Source organism: Canis lupus, chromosome 28, assembly GCF_048164855.1.
Source record: "Canis lupus baileyi chromosome 28, mCanLup2.hap1, whole genome shotgun sequence".
NCBI lineage: Eukaryota > Metazoa > Chordata > Mammalia > Carnivora > Canidae > Canis > Canis lupus.
Window position 1 is genome coordinate 10,525,075 of NC_132865.1, and position 21,691 is coordinate 10,546,765.

General features: G+C 37.1%; 1 protein-coding gene across 18 annotated transcripts in view; it reads right to left on the reverse strand.

Annotated features, from left to right (window-relative positions):
* RALYL (RALY RNA binding protein like) overlaps positions 1-21,691 on the reverse strand; it is a 708,475-nt gene that overhangs the window by 189,829 nt on the left and 496,955 nt on the right. Inside the window, exon 1 of one of the 18 annotated variants that reach the window (XM_072804071.1) lies at positions 17,850-18,008. The exons of the other annotated variants lie outside the window; for them this stretch is intronic. Within the exon in view, the coding sequence (XP_072660172.1) occupies positions 17,850-17,886 (37 nt within the window). The 5' untranslated portion in view covers positions 17,887-18,008. Of the gene's footprint in view, positions 1-17,849; positions 18,009-21,691 lie in introns of those variants that run through there. 18 annotated transcript variants of the gene reach the window in all.

A 21,691-nucleotide genomic window follows, 5' to 3' on the forward strand; every position in this document is an offset into this window, starting at 1 on the left:
ACCTGTAATAATTTTAAATGCTTTGGAAATGAGGTCACTTTTAGTTACAATTCAAGAATTTCCAGTTGATACAACTAATGAGTAGCAAAAAAATTATAGAAAGGACAATGAAAGAAGAGAATTTAAAAGTAGGCAGTGAAGTGACTTTATAAGACCATTTTAATTTATATTCCAAAATTTACATGTGGCATAACAAATTAGTGACAGATTTATGGTAGATGATGCAAAGTCTTAAATTTCATATTTTCAGCCAGTATATCCTGGATTTGGTTCAAGTTACTTCTCATAATCTATGTCTTTGTCATGTTGAGGTTTTGAAAAAGGATCAATCACTGAGTTACTGCTGAGAATAATAGCTACAAATCTAAGAAGAAACAAACAAATTGTTCTTCTAACTGATACAAAATTGATCTAAGAAATAATGAAACCTAGCAGCAGAGCAAAACCTGGCTAGAAGAAAAAAAGAATGTAGAGAAGAAAAATTTTAATTCTGAATGTTTTTAGCCGTAAGTCTTTAGTTCTTAAAACATGATACCAAAAATCTGGAAGTTTTAAATTAACTAAAAAACTAGCATAGTTGCAACAGAAATCCTTGAGATTCACATCATTTCTAAATATGCCTTCATTTTGGGGAAATATTGTTAAATTACTAATGACATAAAGTGTTTTTAGATTCCTTCTAATACTCCTTAAGAAATAAGTAAAAATAGAGTGCTTAGTAGACAAAGTAACTCTAAAACCTGACACCAAAAAGACCTTAGCACATGAACATCATCGAAGAACATTTGTCAATATGAAAAGGCAAAAGATATTTCATCAATAGACAGTATCATAGTGATTTATTTGTGGCAAATGGTCACAATTTCTACTTGTTGAAACAGATACATAAGTAAGGCTGTCTATTCCTTTCATCCTTCGGCAACTATTGATTGAAGGCCTTCTGGGGCCAGACCATGCTGGGGCTACAGCAATGAACAAAGCAGTCTGGTTTCTGTCTTCAAGGGTTATAGACAAATGACTGGATACATTACAATTCATACACAGGGCACATGTAGGGTAGAAAGGAATACATAAAAAGATCAATTCTAGTGGCCTCTCCAGCCTCTACTCATATATGAGGAAAAATCAGTTCAGTAGCAGGTGATTGTCTAAGCCAGCACCTGAAGGATGAGTAGTAGTTAACTAAGAAAGGAGGGCAGAGTTTTCTAAATAGAAGCCACACAAGCAGCTAACGATGAAAAGAATTCCTCAGAGAACAGAAAGAAAATTCAGTATCATGCACTAAACTGGAATATGCAAAGTGGGATGGCAAGAAATGAATCTGCAGAGTAAGATAATAATACCTGATCAAGAAATGCCTTCTAAGTCTTTTTAAGATAAACAAACACACACAAACAAACAATGCTTTAGTAGCATACATTTTTATGCAATGATAGAGAAATCTGTTTCCTACAACAACTATTTGATACAGTTTAGATGAAAAAATAGTAGTAAGGCTTTCAGGTAAAAACTGACCCAGAGGGGATCCCCGGGTGGCTCAGTGGTTTAGCGCTGCCTTCGGCCCAGGGCGTGGTCTTGGAGACCCGGGATCGAGTCTCACATTGGGCACCCTGTGTGGAGCCTGCTTCTCCCTCCGCCTGTGTCTCTGCCTCTCTCTCTCTCTCTCTCTCTCTCTCTCTCTGTGTGTGTCTCTCATGAATAAATAAATACAATCTTAAAAAAAACTGACCCAGAATAACTGATAGGAACAACCAATAAAACTTTTAGTTGATAGCACAATGTGATGATACTTGTCACTGAAGTTATGTCTAGACTTACTTGGTTTTTCAGGAAATTTGGCAGTTAAACTTTATTAAAATTAGAACCGGCCATGGAAATAGATACAATCCATAGAACAAAATCTAAATGAACTGCATAATAACCTGCTTGGAGATCTCTATTATTTAACTTTCCTAGAAGGAAGACAATAAAATATCCCAGACAAAATGACCAATAGAATTCTATACATGTTAATCATGACAAATAACCATAGGGGAGAAGTTTATAATTTCTCTTAAGTCATACCATTTTATAGTAGTCATAAAAAACTCAATAATGCCTGAAAGCTATAAATGACTTCATAAAAAGTAACTTAAACTAACTTTATTGCCACATAAATATGGCAATGGTATTTGTTATGAAGCTACACTGCTTTGAAGCACATGAAAAGCTACAAGGTATAAAATGTCCACCAGAAAATCTCCAAGGACAAAAGCTTGTTCGACAGTCATATTTTAAGTGTTGTTCTACAGCAATGATTGGAATGCTAGCTCCAAAGATTAATGGGATATAGTCATCATTGCAGCATATGTTACATATTTCCAGATTTAATGATCTGGTCCCAAACTGAAGGTATATTATCATAACTGATGTGGTTACACTGAATTACAATATTTAGAACATGTGCTTTGAAAAAGAGTATTACAGCACAATTTTCTTTTTCTTTTTTTTTTTAGAGACAAATTATCAAACTCTTACTCTATGCTGGAAAGGCGACTTGAACCCATTTTGCCACCCAGATGCCCTTGGTGAAGCCACCAGTGGTAACAGAAGAAGGGGGGTAAGTTTTTGGTTTTTTTTTAAGTTTTGTTTTTTTCAATGTGGAGCCATGGGGAGAGCGTTCCAGTCTTAGGCTGCCTGCCTTAGTAGAATTTAGCATTTTGTCTTTCTTCCCTTGGAAAGCCCTCAAAGAGCATGGCTACTAACCACGTGGGGTGGATGCAGGATCCCGAGGGCGCCAAGTGGCACTGGGTTAATCAGATTCCTTCCAGAACATTCAGAAGTTTTACACAAAACCCACGTCACTCAGAAAATGTTGGCAATTGGAGTTATAAGGTTGCATTCCTTGACAAAGGCAAAAAAGCACAATTTGGGTCAGACTGATGAGAATGCTTCCTTACCCCTTCTTCCCTGTCACTCCAGAAACCACCAAGACAGTGGAGCGCACCCCAAACTGTCACTTCTGAGAAGGAGGCAACACTTCTCCCTCCAGAATCCCAGTCATCATTGCATGGAATTTCCTGGAAAAGGATCCATGCCTCAGCCATGCCAGGGATGAATTCTAGCCAGTAGAAGAGCTAAAACTCATGCCGGGATTGCCTTACTTTCCAGAAAGTCTTACCTCAGAGGTCAAAGCACTGGATGGCTGGTAAAATGCGTGGCTCTGTCCAAAGAATCAAGGGAAGGAGGCACATAAGAGTGGTAGCCCAACCTGGACTGAACTGGGAACACAGGGCACCCATTGACACCCAGAATTGTTTCTCTTGCAGAGAAAGAGAGGTCCTGCAAGCTGGAACTGAAGGCAGCTCAGCACACGGCCAGGCACTTGTCCAGGAGTCAGAACCCGGCCCCCTGGCCTGGTGTGCCCAGCTGTGTGATCCCCAGTGCACCTCTCAGCGGCTCCATGCTTCAGATTTCTTTCTCACCTGTAGGACATGTCCTATTCCTCACTGATATGTCACTTTTGGGGATGTGCTCCCGTCTGGGCCTGGGTATGGCATCATCGGTACCTCTGATGATTAGGAAGAAATCTAATTTTTCTTATATTAAGGAGGAATTGTCTGACTGTGCATCAAAGCCCCCGAGGAACAGTGCCTTAAAGAGGATCAAAGATTCTTTCTCTCTGGGTGAAGGCCCTTTAGGGCAGTATAGGGCTCTCCGCTCATTCCCAAACCAGGCTCTTCATGCCACCTGTGCAGGCATTCTGAGGGCTTGGCTTTGAAGCTCACTGTCCAAGGTGAGCTGTGACCATCACATCACTGCCCTCAGAGCAGAACTGAGGACATGGTAAGGAGAGATACGACCCCTTCCTTTTAGAGATATTGTCCTAGATGTTGCACACATCCTTTTTCACATTACACTGGTCAGCAGTCACCCGGCCACAGGAAGGCAGAGAAATGTGGCCATGAACCCAGCTAATTATTGATGAATCTATTATCTTGCAAGAAAGGGTGAATGATTATTAATGGGACAGCAATCAGTCTCTGCCACTTTTATTTTCATTAAACTTTCTACTATATTTATTTTTCCCCCCTAAGTTAGGGAATAGGTATATGCTTGTTGCCATTTAGTTGATTGTTTTATCACTGATTTTGTAGTTCTTCTCTTTCTTCTCTTGTGGTTTCATGACTTTCTTTGGTGTTACACTTAGATCCCTCTCTTTTTCTATTGTGTATTGACTAAGTTTTTTTTTGTGGTTACTGTGAGGTTTGCCTGTATCATCCTGTGGATGCAACAGTCTATTTTAAGTTGGTAGCCGCTTAATCCAAACACACTCCAAACTGTATTTTCATCTTTCTCATTTTAGGTTTTTGGATGTCACATTTTAATATCTTTTTTTTTTATTTTAAGTATACCTTAACTAATTGTCATAGTTATAGTTAAATATAATTTCATCTTTTAACCTTCTCAGGAGCTTTATAAGTGATTAACCCACCACCTTTTCTATATATTTATCTTTCCCGGTGAGACTTTTCCTTCCCTATGTTTTCTTGTTACTATCCACTGCCAGTTCGTTTCAGCTTAAAGAGGTCTCTCAATATTTCTCATAAGGCCAGTTCAGTAGTGAGAAACTCTCCTAGCTTATCCTTATCTGAAAAACTCTTATTAATTTCTCGGCAGTTTTGAAGGATCACCCTGCTGGGTAGCATATTCCCAGCTACAAGTTTCCAGCACTTTCAAGGTGTCGTGCTACTCTCTTCCGGCTTGCAAAATTTCTGCTGAGAATTCTGCTGGGAGCCTTCTGGGATTTCCCTGTACTTAACACTTTGTTTTTCTCTTTCTGCTTTTAAAATTCTCTAATTTTTGACATTTTAATTATAATGTGTTTCAGTGTGGTTTTCTTTGGGTTCATTATATTCAGAATTCTCTGTGTTTCCTAGACCTGCACATCTGTTTCCTTCCCTAGGTTAAGAACGTTTTCAGCCATTATTTCTTCAAAGAAGTTTTCTGCCCCTGTTTCTTTCTTTTCCTTCTGGGGCCCTTACAATGAGAATGTTACTTCACTTGATGTTATTTGCGTTACCTTCATTAAAGTTCTTTTTTTCTTCTTGCTGCTGTGTCTGGGTGGGTTCCATTGCTTTATCTTCTGGTTCACTGATCCATACTTCTGCTTCATCTAGTCTGCTGCTGAACCTCTCCAGTGCAGTTTTTGTTTTGGTTATTGTATTATTCAATTCTTTTTGGTACATTCTTATTCCTTCAGTCCTTTTTGGTATGTTTCTTATGCCTTCTCTGTTGATGCCATCACTAGGTTGATCTATTCTTCTGCTGAGTTCAGTGAGCACCTTTATAAACCATACTTTGAATTCTCTACTAGGTAGATTACTCATCTCCGTATCATTTGAATCTTTTCCTGAAGATTTTTTTCTTTTGTTTGGAATATACTTCTCTGTTTCCTCATTTTGCTTGATTTTCTGTCTGCTTCCATGTATTAGACGAAACAGCTACCTCTCTCAAGATTGAAGGTGTGGCCTTGTGTAGGTGATGATCTTTCTGTTTCAACCTTGCCCTAGCTCATGGGAAACTTTGAGACTGTCTAAACTGCCTGGTTTATTCTTGATATGCCCCCATTGTTGAGGGTGTGCCAAGACTTGTCAGTGATTCAAGGAGAGGAATCTCATCTTACATCTAGTTTCAGGATGAATGGAAGCCAGGCCCTCATGCAGCAGCTTTTTATTTTTTTATGTTTAACAATTTTTAAGATTTTATTTATTTATTCATAAGAGACACACAAAGAGGCAGAGACAGAGGCAGAGGGAGAAGCTCCCCATAGGGAGCCTGATGTGGGACTCAATCCCCGGAACCCAAGATCACGTCCTGAGCCAAAGGCACTCAACCGCCGAGCCACCTAGGCATCCCATGCAGCAGCTTTTAAAGTATGAAAATACTTATAGTCCTGTGAGTCTGCAATTGTAAAGCCTTTTGGCCTCCAGACCAGGAGATCTGGAAGTGTCTCCTGGGTAAGTTGCCAAATTCAGGGCCACAGGTGATCATGTAAGCTCCTTTCTGGGAAGTCTCATTGGGTTGTGGTGAGGCCGAAGGTATGTTCAAGGATGATGTCTTTCTGCTTATGCTCCCTATGAGTGCCTCTTTAGCCTCTAGATGTGTAGGAAACCTGAAGCTTGTCCCTGAGGTTGAAGCTCCACACTAAATGAACAGGCTATTTTCAGAGGAAGCCCAGGGTTGTTTCAGTCTGCTGTGTGCAATACCTTGGAGTTGGTGTCCTGCCAAGAGCTATTTTTCAGATTGTTATAGTTCCACAAGGCTCTGGAACACCAGCCCTCTTTGCTACCAGGGAAACTGATTCAGGGGTATCCTCTGTGTGGACTCCACATGCTGTTGGCTTTAATGAGGCAGCTGGAGAGTGTAGTGGGCAAGGAACATTCCAAAAATGTTTCTAAAGTCAGTGAGAATGTGTCTTCTTGTGCTTGAAGACCTCAGGGATACAGCAAGACCTCTCTGTGTGTGTGCTAGCTTTAGGTTGGGAATGGAAGGGTGATCGGACTGCTTGTCCCACCTGTCTTGGCAAGGTGGTGGGGACGTGTCTTCCCCATATTCTCAGCAAGTGCTACGACCATTCACCACCCCTTGTGGCCCAGCAAGGTGGTGGGAGGGTGCCATGTCCTTGCTTGCCTACTGCGAGAAGACTGTGTGGGGAATGCAGCAATGGCATCCATCATCTCTGAGGAGCATCTCAGCTTTCCCCTACCCTTCCAGTTTATGCCTCTAGAACAGCAAACGAATCTCCCTCACATATTATTGTTTTATTTTTTCTTTTCTTTTTCTCTTTCTTTCTTTTTTTTGTTTTGTTTTTTAGATTTAGGTGTTTTTCAAACTGCTGTTTTTTGCTGGGTCTCAGGTCAAGCAAGCCCTCCAAGAGAAATCTCCATTTATTATAGCACTTTGGGATGCCCAGACATTAGTCCCATTGGTCATCCAAGCCAGATGTTCTGGAGCTTGTCTTTTCTGGTATAGATCCTGGGGCTCATCATTCTGGTAGAGATCCCAATGTGGGGCACCAAAACTTCACTCCCCTGGAAAGACTGCTTGTCCAGTGAGATCCTTCCTTACTGTGTATTGCCATGCTGAGATAGTTTTTTTGCAAGACCATGTCTCTGCCTCTGTTGCCAGCATGGATGTTGTTCTTTTATGCTTTGTTGTGGAGAGCAATCGATCTAGTTTTCAAATCTTTTTTAGAGGGAAGTGATCCATATGTAGCTTTGGATGTGAGTGCATCTGTGCATCTGTGAGAGGAGGTGAGATCAGGGTATTTCTATGCTACCATCTTGGATGCCCCTCCCAAAAGATATTTATCCTACTCTACAACCTAAGTTAACATTGGTAAAAATTAATGAGACAGGCAACTTACTGAGAATTCTGGGTCCCAAGCCACTTTATCCTTTAACAGCCAGATAAGCAAGGCAAGACTTACTTAATTGGGCCTGAAGTATATGGCAAATTGCTACAACTGTTGATTTAATTACTGTCAGTAGTAATCTAGGAGAAATAGTATTACTAATGATTCGTAGCTTCTTCAAACAACTAAATATGTTAGATGGCTGTTTCCATGGGATGAAAACAACTCCTACTGTCTTTAACCTGATGGGCAATAGCGGTTAGTATAAGAAAACTGGTTAACTTGCTTAGCATGGTTTTAATCTCCAGAGAACCATTTCCAGAGACCTAAAAGAAAATCTCAGCAACAAACATATCTATGATCTTCATAACATTATGTCTTAATATCTTGTTCCTGTGCTTGCTAACTTCTTTCTTAAATATTCAGGTAACAATGAATATTTTTAAAGTATAATTTAAATGATTTGTTTTTCTTCCAATTTCAAAAAAAATTGTCACATCCATTCAAGTCAAATCTTCTCTCAAAATCTAGCTTGGTTTGGAAAACTGGTCTGATAATCTAAAAATATTTGTCTAAATAGTGCATAAACAAACTCTAGAACCCTTCATAGAGTTTCATTGCTAAAGTCTCTTTGGGAGATTCTATACCCATTAATCAAATTTGAGTGTATCATGTATGTTAGAAATGATCATTAGAAAAAGGCTAATATTATAAAAATAGTTCTTGGAGGACAAATTCAGTGCTGAGAAAAATTCTATGACCACTTTTAAAATTCGAGTGACCATTTTTCCCTTGCTACCTTAGCAAAGCTGAGAGTGATAAAGCAAATGAATTTTTTCCTTGAATTCCAATTAAAAATAAACTATTTCTGAGTCTGTGTGAGTGCATTTTTATTTAATTATGAGCCAGCCTCTCACTAATAACTGACACTATAAATTAGATAGAATCAAATGGGGGCACCTGGGTGACTCAACTCAGTGGTTGAGCTTCTGCCTTTGGCTCAGGTCGTGAACTCGGGGTCCGGGATCAAGTCCTGTATTGGGCTCCCTGTGAGGAGCCTGCTTCTCCCTCTGCCTATGTCTCTGCCTCTCTCTGTGCCTTTCATGAGTAAATAAATAAAATCTTTTTTTTTTAAAGATAGAATCAAATGTTCCAGGTAGTCTGTAATGCATTTACAGGTATCACATATTTTTGATACTTTATTTTATATTACATTTAATTATCATATAGAATAAAATACTAAAATATTATAAACTCAGAGAAAAGGTAAAGAATAAGTTATGGCAACATGCTGTACATTTATAGACAAACTGGAGTTGAAAGATACTGTTCAAGTATGAGAAAAAAAAAGGTATGAAATAGTCAGATATCTACATGAACCCAGCAGAGGTGACTTCAAAGTCAAGATTCCCATTGCCTGTGGAGCCTATTAAGAAGACAGATACCAGCAATTTGAAGAACAATGTGTGTTTATTTAAGGAAATACAACCAGCTGTTCCTCTAAGGCAGTTTCAAGTTCACTAGGAGTCAAAAGAATCATATAATATAAAATATAACTCTTCCCAATGATAAGCAGCCTAAGGCATGAAACATTACAAAAATATATGCCACACTCTCTATAAGGCATTTCACAAAATAGATGTGGATTTTATTTTTATTTTAAATACAAATGAAATTCTAGAGATAATATAAAGTCAATGATAAAAGGCCATTAAGGCCTTAAGTCAATATTAACACATATATAATGTAACCCTATATAACAAAAGGTGTCAGAAAGTCCATAGTCAGAATGGGAGTGCAATTCAGTAAATAATGCCAACAAAATCAATAAGTACAAAGAAGAAAATGAATCAAAAGGTTATGCCAAACAAGTTAGCTGTTCTGGACCAAAAAGAGTGTAACTACTCACAATGAATTAATAAATCACTGCAGAGCACTTTGATTTTCTAAGTTCTGGAAACCTTTTATTCTTTTGCAGAAAAGATGGCACACCAGGCAAATACGGTTGTATGTGAATATTCATTTGCATATATATGTAAAACTTTTCCTCGGGATATTTTTTTCTGTTTTTATACGATTCAAAATGTAGGAATATTGGCCAAACTATGTATTTTGCTTTATACAGTTAATTTCTTCATTTCCTCAAGGGACATATAAGCTTATTCTTTCACCCTAGTAAAGATACATATTTTAGTTTAACTTCATGTGTTCAATTTCCTAGAGATTAATATCAAAATTATAAATAACATTTTAAAATTGGAATGGAAATTAAAAGTGCCATAGATTACTCGATTATTGCTTTTACATGTTCAGTTATATTTCTATTAAACAAATTGCATTAATCATATATAACAAAATGCTTAAAACAGTACCTGACATAGAGTAATAATTCAATAAATGTCAAATGCTATTTTTATCACTTTTGGTATTATTATTGATTCATGTCAGTTGTTTCATTTTCCACTTGTAGAAAAAATGAGAGTCTAATCCTAAAATCATGTAAAGGTAGAATTCAAATTTTTATAATAAACATTTTAAGTTTGATGGAAGGTGGGCAATTTCTAAAATTTTGATAATCTTCAAAGCCTAGTTAGATGTGTCACTTGGAAAACAATGTCATCTAGCTATGTTAAGAAACCTGAATACACTTTTTATGTTTTGTGTGAAAAGTTTAACTTTACATATCTTGAGGAACAACAATGAATACATTTCCCTAATTATATTCTTTTAGTACAGCAAGTGCTCATCCTTAGCTTAACTATCATGCCTTATTTTATTTTATTTATTTATTCATGAGAGAGAGGGAGAGAGAAAGAGAGGCAGGCAGAGACACAGGCAGATGGAGAAGCAGGCTCCATGCAGGGAGCCTGACGTGGGACTCGATTCTGGGACTCCAGGATCATGCCCTGGGCCAAAGGCAGGTGCTAAACTGCTGAGCCACCCTGGGATCCCCATGCCTTTAATTTTTAATGCCAACCTGTGCTGGCACTATAATTTTTCATTTACCTGTCCCCTTCTTTTTTTTTGCCACCTTCTGTGACAGCTGGTGTTTATATTTAATAATATGAAACTGCATTATTTGACTTACAAAAATGACAGTTTAATGTGGCTCAACCAAACAGATAAACTGTCCAAAAAGCATAATTACATCAGATCATGGTTTTAAGAAAGTTGCTTTCTAAATTTCCAAAGGTAGGACACGTTAGACTATATAAAGACTACTTCCTGTATTACCCCACTTCCCATCAATGCTTTTGAATGGTCATCTTTTCTTATAATCATGTGAAAATCCCTACATTCATGATAGTGTTTTAAAAAGATATATTAATATCTACTTTAGCACCAATCTTATTTTGCTGAAAGCCTACTTTATTCACATGCATCATTTGCTCTCAATAGATACAAATCAACATTATTTTTAACTGTAACATTCTTTGATAGATGAATGCCATTCAGTAGAGAACATTTACGTGAACAACTGGGGGTAGAGTCAATGTTGTGGCTTTTATGTAGGTCTAGATATAAATGCAGCACAGATCCTCAGAAGATAGACACTAAAAGAACAGATGATGTAGGATAGCCACTTTGTTTTCTGAAAGTAAATATATTAAAAGAAAATGTATAAATGTTCACCCTCTACAAAAGTGACCTCTGACTTTGTGGAGCGTTGTGAAATAGAAAATACATGGAATAGAATGAGAGAGAGAGAGAGAGAGAGAGAAGAAGAAGAAGAAGAAGAAGAAGAAGAAGAAGAAGAAGAAGAAGAAGAAGAAGAAGAAAAAGGAGAAGGAGAAGGAGAGGGAGAGGGAGAGGGAGAAGAAGAAGAAGAAGAAGAAGAAGAAGAAGAAGAAGAAGAAGAAGAAGAAGAAGAAGAAGAAGAAGAAGAAAAGAAGAAGAAGAAGAAGAAGAAGGAGGAGGAGGAGGAGGAGGAGAAGGAGGAGGAGGAGAAGGAGAAGGAGAAGAAGGGGAAGGAGAAGAAGAAGGAGAAGAAATAATGAAGGAAGGGAGAGAGAGGGAGAAAGAAAGAATATAAATAAATATTTCTCCAGGTGGAACCAGTCACAGGCTACAGCTTGTAAAAGCAAAGCAAATCATTAAGGTCATGAGGCAGACCAATTACATATCTTTACATAAGGTCAATCTGTATCAGGGGTGTTATTAATCAGCTTTTGTGCATCTCTACTCTCCAACTGGTAACTACCATCCCATTGGGCATGCACAAGCAGAGAACCCTGATTCTATCCATGCAGATGTGATTCCATGGAGGAATGTATAAAGTTACAAGCTCTCAATCCATATAATTATAGAATTCATATTAGAAACTTAAGGGAAAAAAGACTGGACAAACTTCAGACATCTGAACAGAATTCCCAACAAGCATCAATAATAGAGAAATCAAAGATTGAATGTAATGGTGTCCTCCAGAGAGCATTACTTATCAAGATCAAGTCATTTTTTTGGTGTAAGCTTAAAAATTGTTTTTTAAACTGAGACCATATGAATCTTCAAATAGTTCTATAATAAATAATGTCAACAGTTGAGATATAAAATAATCTGTGAATTAAGATTAATTTCTTTTTTGCAATTATATGTGGTATCAATATTTGTTTTAAATAAGAATCCATTTTATCTTTGATATCCGATAGAATGTAATAATAAAGATGTATGGAAGAGCTAAGACAACTCATGTTCCAACAATCATACAACATTAAACTTGTTATCCATCTTGACCACTAAAACACCAATTCTACATCAGTTAAGCCTGGCAGCAGTCATTTCTTCCTCAGAATGCTTAGACGCTTTACCATTTTCAGGGCACTTGGCTGGGTCAGTCAGTAAAGCATGCAATGCTTGATCTCCAGATTGTGAGTCTGAGTCCCAGGTTGGGTGTAGAGATTACTTAAAAAAATAAAATCTTTTAAAAAAAGGAGCCGTACAACGTTATTAAACTACAAATTATTTTTTTCTCATGGTTTGATTTTTTAAAAATATTTATTTATTTATTTATGATAGAGAGAGAGAGAGAGAGGCAGAGACACGGGAGGAGGGTGAAGCAGGCTCCATGCTGGGAGCCCGACATGGGACTCGATCCCGGGACTCCAGGATCATGCCCTGGGCCAAAGGCAGGCGCGCTAAACTGCTGAGTCACCCAGGGATCCCCTCTTGGTTTGCTTTTTAACGATAGAAATAATATGTCAAGGATACAAGGATATTTACAAGAAGATTAATCAGAAAATATTCTTCAAATAATATTTCTGACATCTGGACGATGTCAATTCATATGCATGATGAATCAAATCACAATTTGATTCTCTTTCAATTATGACTGGATGCCGTTCACCTAGTATGAAGTGTAATGCTTTTGAGAACATCATTTTTATAATTTTCATTTTAATAAAAATAATGCAAGAGTCTCTTAGAATGGAGCACCTGGGTGGCGGCTGACTCCTGTTTTCAGATCAGGTTATGATCTCAGTGTCATGAGATCGAGCCCTACTTTGGGTTCCGTGCTCAGCAAGGAGTCTGCTTGAGATTCTCTCCCTCTCTCTTTCCCTCTGCCCCCCCACTCACTCATGTATGTACATGCATATATCCTTTCTCTCTTAAATAAATCTGAAAATAAAAAGTCACTCAAAAGTATGGGTATTATTTCTGAAAAGTTAATAAATATAATATCTTAATTCAGTTACAAATGAAATATATTGTTTAATTTAATTTTATGTCTTACTCCACCCATTCAATGCCTCAGTGCTTTTTTGACCTCTTATCTTTTCATTAACTCTCTATTACCTTCTTTGTGGTCCTCCAATATCCCTCCTATCCTAGAGACTTTCCACATGCTGTTTCTGTCTGGAATATCCAGTAAGGAGCAGAGTTTGCTCCCTCTTTTTCCTTCAAGTGTCTGAGTAAATGTCGCCTTAACCAAAGTGGCTTTTCTGGACTACCATACAGAAAACAGCAATTCCCCATCCTACCTTTCAAAACTTCCTTTCCCTCTTGCATGCATTATTTTTTTCCATAGTACTTAGCATCACCTGGCATATTATGTATCTATTTGTGTGTCATATTTGTTTAGAATTTTGTTTCATTCATTGCTATAGCCATAGAACTAGAGCAGTGTCTAGAAAGTAATATAATAGATGATCAATAAATATTTCTTTATTTAAATTTTTTTGAAAGATTTTATTTATTTATTCATGAGAGAGACAGAGAAGGAGAGGCAGAGGCACAGGCAGAGGGAGAAGTAGGCTCCCCACAGGGAGCCTGATGCGGGACTTGATCTCAGGATCCTGAAATCATAACCTGAGCCAAAGACAGATGCTGAACCACTGAGCCACCCAGGTGCCCCTATAAATATTTGTTTAAATGAAGAAATTTCACTAGACAGTTATGGACTGTTATGGCCAAAGCATTGCATTATACTCTGAGAATGCTTCAAACAAGAATTAAAGGTACCTTACCTGATGAAACCTTAGATAAAACATAAGAAGTCTAAGTGAAATTATAAAATAGCATCTGAAAAGTGAGAAGAAAAGGATAAATTTGATGTGGAAACGGGAGAGCCCTTTATAAGGGATCTGACATTTGAGTGAAACCTTGACTATGGATGATTTCTACACATGAAGATGCAGGTGAGGACCACCCATCAACAGGAAGACGTATGGGCAAAGGCAGAAATAAGAGAATCTATAATGAATTTTTGGGATAAGCCAGTAGCCTGATAAAGGCTAGAACACAGTGGTATCAAGAAAGATGTATGCAGTGATGTAAATATGTATTTATAAGGTCATGATTGTATTTCATTTTTAGTTCAGTGATTCCCAACATTTGGAAATATGAGAACACTTTTTTAAAACATTGAAACATAAAATCCCTATGTGCTATAACTGGCCTAAAAACATATAAAATATATGCTATTAAAAATATTACAAATTTAGTACCATCTTTTATTAAGCATATCATTTTAGAACCGAAAAATAATGTAAGTGTATATATGTATGTATATACATACACGGGTGATACACACAGGGGTGTATATATGTACATACTTCTTTTCACCATTATTATTAGGCAATGATTGATATTCATTTGAATTGTAGAGTCTCTTGCAGTAAATCCATGGTCACATGGATCTGAAGCACCTGAGCCCAGAGCCACAGTCGAGGCAATGAGAACCCATAAAATTTCTTTGAGTAGAAGAATTACATGATGAGGTCTATGTTGTGGAAACTCTGGGGGTTAGAGATTGAAGACACCTTAGAAAAAAATCTCTGCACAGTCTGCTAAAGTTATAGAAAAAGAAACTGCAACCCACAGAGATAATAGACGTTGGTCAAGATTACAGGTAGAGGACTATGGCTAGTGTTCAGGTCCCTGAAGTGATCTCATCAAGCACTTCCATAATGGGATAGATAAAATGGATAAGCATCCAAACATATCTTTGATAATAAAAAGCGAACATCTGTTCTTATTTGGAAAAATAAAATGACATGCTACACACCTAAAATTAGATGTACACTGTTCTCTTTGCTGTGGTATAAGGATTATGGTATTTTCAAAATTCTGCATCTAACAGCATGTGGATCGTACTCTAGCTTTTCTCTAGGTCTGTGTTTCCAAAGCATATTCATTTTTAAGAATGTATCTCAATGTCTCTTTTAAAAACCAAAAAATGTTTGCTCAAGGTCATCTGGACTTTTGGCAAGGGAGGTTACAGGTATACATTGTTTTTATACATAATATGACATTTTGAAAATTTAAACACAAACTTCATGCTTTAATAAAGAGCATGATACGGTACGTATGAAAAAATGCAACGTTAAACACTAAAGAACAAAGTTATTTGTACTAATGATCATTCCTGCCTCCACCCAATTTGTCAAAACAGGTTTACATATATTTGAGTTCCTTAAAGTATCTGTTTGGCTCCGGCAAAATCAATGTCCGACATATGCAAACATTTCTTAATACCACTCAACAAATTCTGTATCTAATTGAAAGTCATTATGCAGCTGTGCACAGGTGAGATCTGCTGTCTGACCGCACACCGAAGCTGTTTCATTTTCCACAGCTAGTGCTCCACCAGAAGAAGGGAAAGGGCACTCTTCCCTCCCTTTCCTTCACCTCTGTAGGGAATTATAAATAATCAATCTAGACATGAGTGAGAAATGGATTTCGACATCCCACATGAATTTTCGAAGGCTTAGTGTAATTTATACTTTAAAATGTTGGTTTTATTTTTTTTTTAGAAGTATTTTGGCTCTCCCACCCCCTCTCTTCGATTTCCTAGCATAGCCACATACACCTTTCCTATTCCTCTCACCAGGTCCTCTAAAACAAAGTTGCATTATTTTTACTAAAGGATATTATAGTAAGGCTTTAGGGAATGAGGAAATTAGGAAGTTTATTTATGTACTTTTTCGATTTTAAAGAAAATCATAGGAGCGCTTTCCTTCTTTCTAACACTGAGGTTTTGTTAAGTGTGCAATTATTGCCTTAATTGGATTACAATTGCCTCTAGGCTAGTTTATGCCTTTTACATGATCAAAAACACACACATAAAAGATATGATTGAAAATGGAAATGCACTGGTTTTTACTGATGAGATAATTCAGATATTTTTATATACCCATTGGATAGCAAACAATTGCATTACCTTTCACTTTTGCAAATATTATTAGTGTAAGATAGAAATTCATTTAAGGATTCTATTTGCCTTTATTGCTAACCTCTCTGTATACTTTAATTTTATCATATTCTTGCTCTCCAATATTTTATAGGATTAGAATACAGAAACAGTTAACACGATATAATATAGCTGATACAATTAAACATAAGTAACACATTAGTTTTTTTTTAAACTAAACCATTTAGTACACCCTACTGTGTTCATCCCTGTATAATTATACATCTTCTGACTTGTCTCATGTAATTCACAATTTCTTCCTGCTGCTTAATCGCAGACTTCAGCAAGCACATTTTAGGGGAGAGACTCAGTACAATTTTTCTATAATCTTTTATTTGCCATGTGCATTAAGGTGATGATTACCTACATGGGAAAAAATGAGGGGGTGTATAAAAGATACAGGAGTAAAGGTATAAGACGGTTTTCAAGTACATGCATAATTTAGATTCATTCTTGTGGGAGGAAATCACAAGGAAATTAATCAGCCGTATATTTGTAGACTTTGTACCAATTATTTTTATAAGAAACAAGCAGCAGTTATCATATGTTGTTTCTCAATCACTAGAAGGAGAGGCATCAAAAGGCAATCAGGCATACAAAATCAAACTGGCAGTCCTGGCCCTCAGAGCTTTCTCTGGTGCATAAAACTTCTTTGAACAAGAAAAATGTTAGTGTTCGGGTCTCTGGTGGAAATTGGCCAAAAATATTATCACACTCAAAAAATATTTCATTTCTATCATATTTTGGTCTTTTGATAGAGTCATTGTTGCCAACAGCTCTTCTGTAATATGAAAACATTTAATATTATCTAAAGATATCATAGGAATAATGAAAAAGTATAGACTTCGACTATAGAACAACTTGTAGTCACCTAAGATGGTAAACAGAGTCAGTGATAGGACGCACTGGACTGACTAAGGTAATATTTACTTTACTTTAGACAATAGGGAAGATAAAGTGGTAACGAATTGGGCTTACTAGAAAGAGAAGTGATTGGAAAGCTTTTCATGGCAGGCATATTGCTTTACCACCAAACACAGTTTTATCATAAGACTTGGATTTTTAGCTAAAGCTAATGGCTTTCAGTTCCATAATCATCTTTGTTCTGGACTTTAGGCCAGGGTAACTGTGCTGCTCCTTTTCAGTTGGAATCAATTCCTTTAGGGTAGATTACAAATGACTCCTTTTAACCCTTTAAAATGGTGCCTGTAGTGAATTATGTTACAAATATGCTCCGGACCAAGAAGTTTGGCAATGAATATCCTGTTACCTATTCAGCTGGTCATTCACAATGAACTCTCTCCCCTCTATTCTGAACTGTTTTATTTCTCCTGAGAGTTATAATTGATATTGGATAAATAAATAGAAGTTTTAGGCTAGCTTCCGAAACCCTTCAGTAGACTTCCAGGAAAGAAAATCTATCACTTCTGGAAAGAAAAAGAAAAGAGAGAGAAAGAGAGAGAACTATCCAGTGATCATGCCTGAATGAAGGCTGCTGAGCTAGACTGAAATGCATTTGATCTGTTTCTCTGTTGATTTTGTAAACCTTTCCAAAGGTTTCCATAGTAACAAGTGAATTATCCCCTCTCCCCCCCAACATTTTCCAAGCATGTAAGGGGGGTAAAGATAAAGGTTAGAGAGAAAAGAGCTACAATATTTTTCCTACTACCAGGAGAGATCTGGAAAAGTCATGATTAGTCTTTTAAGGAATCAAGTATGTTTCTCCCACCACAGTCATAAGAAAAAGTTGGGTCAGAATTTACTTACATCTCTGATGTCTGCGTTTGCTCCTGTACATGGTCATTCTGAAAAAATCCGACTTTCTAAGAAGTAATTGCTTTGACCACGGAGACAAAGAGACGGGTTGTGCTTGTGCTTTGCAGTAAGACTTGCTCACTGACAGAAGGTAACCAGCAATCACACAGTGAAAGCCAGGGTAATACCATTCTCATAAAATTACAGGGGAGACGCTACAGCCTGTAACTACTCTCTCTAATGCAAATCTTCTAGAGAAAATTGTGTTCCCTTCACCTCCCCCCAACTGATGTCAGTTAAGTTCTCGAATAAAATCTGCACTATTAAAGTGCTGTGCTTGAAGCAATGTTGTATTAAGAACAGATTCATGTATTTAGCAAGAACAGTAAAACTGAAAACACAAATATGAAATACAAAAACCCTTGTTCGATATTTATAGAAATTAGAAACTATCCTTTGGGTGCATATGTCTGTTAGCCACCCTAGAATGCTTAGATTTGCATTTTGTTTTCGAAATTCTGCGCAATTCTTTCTTTCTCTGAGCTCCCAATGCACTTTGTATGTTCAATTATTAAAGCAATTATCACTTTTAGTTTTGTCTATTTCTCCAAACAGACTGCTTCTCAGGCAATGCAGGAATTACAACATTTTCACATTATCTCCCCAGGCCTGGAAGAGAAAAGGTGTGCGATAGGGTCTCAGAGTCAGTAGGTGCCTACTATGTGTTAGGCGCTCTGTCCCCTCCTGAAAGAAGCCTCTCCTGAATCTTTTGCCCACCTTCACCCCTGTTGCTTCACTTTTGTCCTCAGACCTCTATTTTCACAATATTGTGGACATAACCTTATCTGAACACATTTCACACTGTCAACTGGACAGCATGGAAGCTTTGTCTTCATATACCTGTGCTCTCCGCTCTGAGAGCAACGCGCGGCACCCAGCAGAAGCTCAGGAGCACTACCTTTCCACCAAATGCTCCAAAATTGTGTATGATTTCAGATCTCCTTCATGTGGTAATTAGGGTGTCTGAAATGCAGTTTTATTTAAAATACCAAAGGATTTCTACACCAGCGAATAACTTCTATGTAATAAGACTTCCTGATTATACATTAAGCTTCCATCTTCCAGTGAAACGCAGAAGACGTTTTCAATTGCCCAAATTCTTTTTTTTTTTTTTTGTGGTGTTAACAAACTCAGTCTACTTATTGATAGTAGGAGATATTCTTCTTAATAGAAGGCCTATTTCACTGTCAAGAATATTTTATATTTTAGTAATTACTACATTTCATGATCATAGATTTCAAGAATAACGTTTCAGCAGGTTTTTAGCAGTATTCCTTTCTAGTTTCTTTTACTTTTGAGTACCAAACTGTAGTGTTTAGCAAAATGGTTATATCTTACTATAAGACATAGTCAATTATGAAACACTGGAAGGATTTCCTTGTGTTTTCTCTAATACTGAGATTAAAATCTTTCAATAAATAAAATAAGTAGGCCTTCGCTTAATGACATATAATACACCTTATATTCCACAACCTTTAACCTGATTAATTTTTCTCCATAGCACTTACGTATTTACTTGTTTTTCTGTCTCTGCCTACTACAGCATTAGCTTTCAGATGACAGGCTATCGTTTTTTGGCGATACATGTCTAGAGGGCCTATCAGTGCCTGGTATAAAGTAAGCTCTTGGTAAATGTATACTGAATAAAAGCCTTTTTTATAAAGTAATTTAAATTATAAAGACAATAACAGCTATAATTTATTTTTCAATAAATCTGGACAATAGTCAAATTTATGTTTATGGACTGTAGTTACTTTCTTACTTGATGCAAATACTTGTCATTTCATGTCTATCTTTTGGCCCCAAAGTTAATTTGGATGAGTTCACTGTTTGGAGTGGAATTGTATATACTTATAGGTGTGAAGATAACTTTCAAATTTACTGAAACAAAGACACAACTACTAAGTAAGCTCTCCTTTATAAAAGTTACTCACTCCAGAAGACCAACAAACTATAAAGTCTATTACAACTAAACAAAGTTAAAACCGTTTGTCTGACATACATTATACATACCTATGATACCAATAAATATGTCATTGGTGATTATGAGGCAGAAATAGCCTAATGATATAATGATATAAATGGTACTGATTTTAATATTACTTATATGGTTCCATCACATGTGTAGTTTTTCTCTTTTCACATGGTTAGTGCTGTAGTATCTGCAATTAATATCAATCTGAACAATTTTTGAAGAGGCCATGTAACAATTTAAATTGGTTTCACATATACTACAACCCTTCACCCAGCCTCACCCATCTCACAGTAAAACAAGTATCCTGACTTGTACTCCTCAATGTTTGTACACTGTTGCCTTCCCAACCTTATACCAGGATTGACTTTCTTAGTTTCCACACAGGGATTTTCATGTTATCAACTCTTTCATACATTACTTTTCTTATCTCAGGGAATACAGAGGCATCCACTCTTGGACCTCACATCTGTGCTTGGTGTTTTAAACCATCAAAATTGGGGACCTCAACTATACCTGATGGATGAAGACCAACTTCATGAGCACCATGTTGCAGTACAGGTAGGAAGATGAGAGGGTGGTAGAAAAAGTAGCTGAGGGAGAGGGGAAGGTCTTAGCTGGGAAATTTTCAGTAGGGAGGAAGAATGCAGACATACAGGACAGAAAGAGTAGCTGAAGAGAGCACACAGGTCCGGGTATCTCATTCGTTACCCTCCCCCTCCCTTTAAGAATTCAGACAGAGTACAGTTGTTTTAAAATCAGCTTTATGCCTATAATATCAGAGGCCAAAAGAAGTATTACTTGCCTTATACAATCTCTCTCTACTCCTTACAACATGATTTCCTTTAATGGACTCAATCTTTTTTGTTTAAGATTTTATTTATTTATATTCGAGAGAATGAGAGCACGAGCTGGGGTAGAGGATGAAAAAACAGACTTTCTGCCAAGCAGTCCAACAACTGGAGCTTGATTCCAGGATCCTAGGATCATGACTGAGTCAAAGACAGATGCTTACTCGGCTGAGCCACCCAGGTGCCCCTAGTGGACTCTTTACTTAAAATACATACTTTAAAAACAAATTTAATGAATGCTGATAAATGAGAAGGATGACTAAATCTAAATCTAAAATCAGATGATTATGTCAATGCCTTTCCCTTTTTCATGGAAGGAACCATTTAAAAAATTAAAGTATTTGGCAAAGTAAGAGACGATGACTTATAACATAAAAGAAAAATGAGAAGGAATGAAAGAGAAAGAGGGAAAGTGAGGAAGAGAGAAAGAAAATGAAAGGAAGGAAGGAAGCAGAGAGAAAGAAACAAGGAAGGATGGAAGGAAGGGAAGGAGGAAGAAAGAAAGAGAGAAAGAGTGTAGTATTGTGTGTGTGTGTGTGTGTGCGTGTACAATGGGAAATAAAGGAAGTACAAGCACTCTGCTAAGTACACATCACATCACATAATCTTTGCAATTCCATTACTTAGCTATCCCTGCCTTCCTTTTAAAAATGAGTAAGCTTTTCCCAAATGAGGGCAGGTGCAGGTAATAATATTCAGGGACACTATGTGACTTCGGTAGTTGTGTTGAGATTGCTTTATTGAAAAATAGACCAATTTGACTTTAGGACTGAATGAAGGGACAATGCACTGGGTAGCTGCTGGAGAAGACTTATGTAAAAGTATCATTATAATTTCCCTAATAATGAACTGAAATAAAAAAAAAAATTGATGTTTGCTGGAACTCATCACAGAGAACGAACACTGCGGCTTAAGGAGAACTAACATTCATCCAGGGAGTGTGCATTAGGTGCTAGGTAGTTCTCTAAGAG